The 2,739-nt window shown below is 34.4% G+C and overlaps 1 protein-coding gene across 1 annotated transcript; it reads left to right on the forward strand.

The window, feature by feature from the left end:
- The first annotated feature begins 1,564 nt into the window (after positions 1–1,564).
- LOC130569852 (olfactory receptor 51I1-like) lies at positions 1,565–2,512 on the forward strand. The gene has a single exon (XM_057359750.1). It carries the CDS (start codon positions 1,565–1,567, stop codon positions 2,510–2,512), a length of 948 nt encoding a protein of 315 aa, XP_057215733.1.
- The last annotated feature ends 227 nt before the right edge of the window (positions 2,513–2,739 follow it).

Genomic DNA, 2,739 nt, shown 5'->3' on the forward strand with positions numbered 1-2,739 from the left:
GTTTGTTCTTGTAGACAGTTATTTTCTACCTTTTTAAAAATAAACAGATTAAATTAATGTGACAAAAGACCGTGTCTAAACCGCACGCGACACGACAAAAGACCGCATTAGAACCGCATAATAAGAAACGCATTAGAACCCATTATAATTTAAAATTTTGTCCACACTGGATGCGGCGCGGTGCGGTCATGTCGCTTCGCCCGTCGTGTCCGGTGTAGACACAGTGTTAGACAGTAGTCAGCCTTTTGCACAAGTGTTTAATTTAAAATATACTCAGTATATTCTATTAAACGTAATAAATAAACGATATGGTAAGTAAATGTGACAAACAGTTGGTTTTTATTATAAACTAATACGATAAACGTGACAAATAAGGTGAAAATAAACTTAAAATTTTTACAAAACAATCTATAAAGCCACGCAGGTGTAATATAAGCGTTATGACGAATGTCCGCGACAGCATTACAGATTGTCAGATGCAGGGTGTCTGAAATCACTCATTTCCATTCACTTCTTCCCCATATAGTGGACTATTAAGCATTTGCTATATAGGAAATGAGTAAACGAGTGAGCGAATTCAGACGGAGCTATTGTCACGACCCTCGTGACAAAAAAACTGTGGTTAAACTACTACTAAAGCTAAATTGTTTCTTTTCATTTTGTCATAGTGGAAGTTAATTTGCTTTTAGCCAAACTGAACAAATAAAAAAGGGCATGGCAACCTTGCGTTTATGCAATGAAACACATACTTTGGCCTGTTAATCTCCAAAATATGCACTGATGTATAAGGGGATACAGGGATGCCATGAATCATAGTAATTTGCGAGATTTGCAAGGGATTCCCACCAATACACCAAGGCAAAATTCAGATTTAAATCTTTTCATATGTAAAACTATAGGGTCAACTGATAAAACAATACTTAAATGTAATTCACTACGTAATCAAATTAACCGCAGTATTTGCTGGGAAAAGCAACCAATAAAAATAAGAAACTCAATAAACATTACAAAAAGTGTCTGTGGAAGTCAATGTATGGTTTGTTAAATTGCCATATCATTAAGCATATGCCTTACACCATCAGTGCTATTTAAACATGCAGCTAATAAAGCCATTTGTTTGGAAAATGTAGTTCATTTGACTTTTTGAATTTACAAAAGTTCAGTAATCAATTGCTTTTGTTTAGATATAATACGTTAACATAATATGATTCATACTAGATTTATGAATTTACATAAAAATGATCATGTGATTTGAAACCAGTTGACAATTCTCCAGGGTTACACGCAATACTCTATACAGTATAAACAGCATTATAAAACAGTAAATGGTGTACATTTCTTTAACAGTCACAATGTGTCATCTAGCTGTTATTCAGGTGATCTAAAATTTCTGGAACTGCAGGTATCCTCACTTTACACATGAACTACATAACTGTGGGCAAAGTGTAAAAATATAAAATATGAAATGCTATGTTAATATTACATTATATAATATTACTAATATTTGACAAGAAAGTAATGTACTGCTTATGTTTTCAGCGTGTTGTTCGATCATTCAAAGAAGATGAAAAACTCATCGGTTATGTCATCAGTCATCATACTGGAGGCTTTCTACAGTATGGAGGGTCTTCAATACTTGTACTTCACAATATTTTTCATGTTATACATGCTTGTTGTTTTTGCTAACACCGCTGTCATTTTTATTATAATTATTGACAAAGCTCTTCATAAGCCTATGCACATCTTTCTTTGTAATTTAGCAGTGAATGGCATCTATGGCGGCACAGCTTTGCTGCCCTCCTTCCTTAGTACTTTAATATCTCCATATCATGAGGTATCTCTGGCGTGTTGTAAAGCTCAAACATACTTTCTGCACACATATGCTATGATAGAATTTACTATTCTGTCGGTTATGTGCTATGATCGCTATGTGGCCATCTGCTGTCCACTGCAGTATCACAGTATTATGACCAAGACAAAAGTGTATAAACTGGTTGCCCTCTCTTGGACATATCCATTAGTGGCATTTGCTTTGTTCTTTGTTCTGACTTTGCGGTTAAAGTTCTGTAAAAACATAATAGGGAAAGTGTACTGTATCAATTATTCTCTTGTTAAGCTGTCATGTGATGACACGTATGTTGTGAATATTCTGGGATTGCTTTTTGTTGTTGTATATACTTTTCCTCAGCTTGTAATGACTCTTTACTCATATGGACATATTCTTAAAATATGCCTTACTGCCACTAGAAAGTCTAAAATGAAAGCGCTGAAAACATGCACTCCACACTTATTTGCCATTTTGAACTATAGTGTGGGGTGTTTCTTTGAAATTGTACAAAGTCGCTTTGACACAAGTTTTTTGCCCTTTGAAACTCAAATATTTATGTCACTTTATTTCTTTATATTTCCTCCTATTCTGAACCCAATAATTTATGGGCTTAGTGTTCGTGCTTTAAGAGCCAATATTTCTAGACTGATTTGTACGAAAAATAAGTTACTACCCTTAAAGTAGTACCTTTGTAAAACGTAAAAAAAAACTCTCTACGTTGTAGCTACACAAAAGTGTAGAGTGATCATATGTTAATAAGACACTGTATATAAACCATAAAGCAAGATGTTAAAACTCTGAGTGTGCTTGTCAAACTGCAGATTTGAGAATGTTTCTTAAAGATGCTGTCAGGCTTCTAAGCTCTAAGTGGCCTTGAATTGTTTCATGGTGTTCTATAATGCCAGGGCCAT

The sequence above is a fragment of the Triplophysa rosa genome, linkage group LG19 (genome assembly GCF_024868665.1).
Source record: "Triplophysa rosa linkage group LG19, Trosa_1v2, whole genome shotgun sequence".
Lineage (NCBI taxonomy): Eukaryota > Metazoa > Chordata > Actinopteri > Cypriniformes > Nemacheilidae > Triplophysa > Triplophysa rosa.

Coding starts and splice junctions, on each gene's coding strand:
- LOC130569852 (XM_057359750.1), top strand. CDS start 1,565: ATGAAAAACTCATCGGTTATGTCATCAGTCATCATACTGGAGGCTTTC.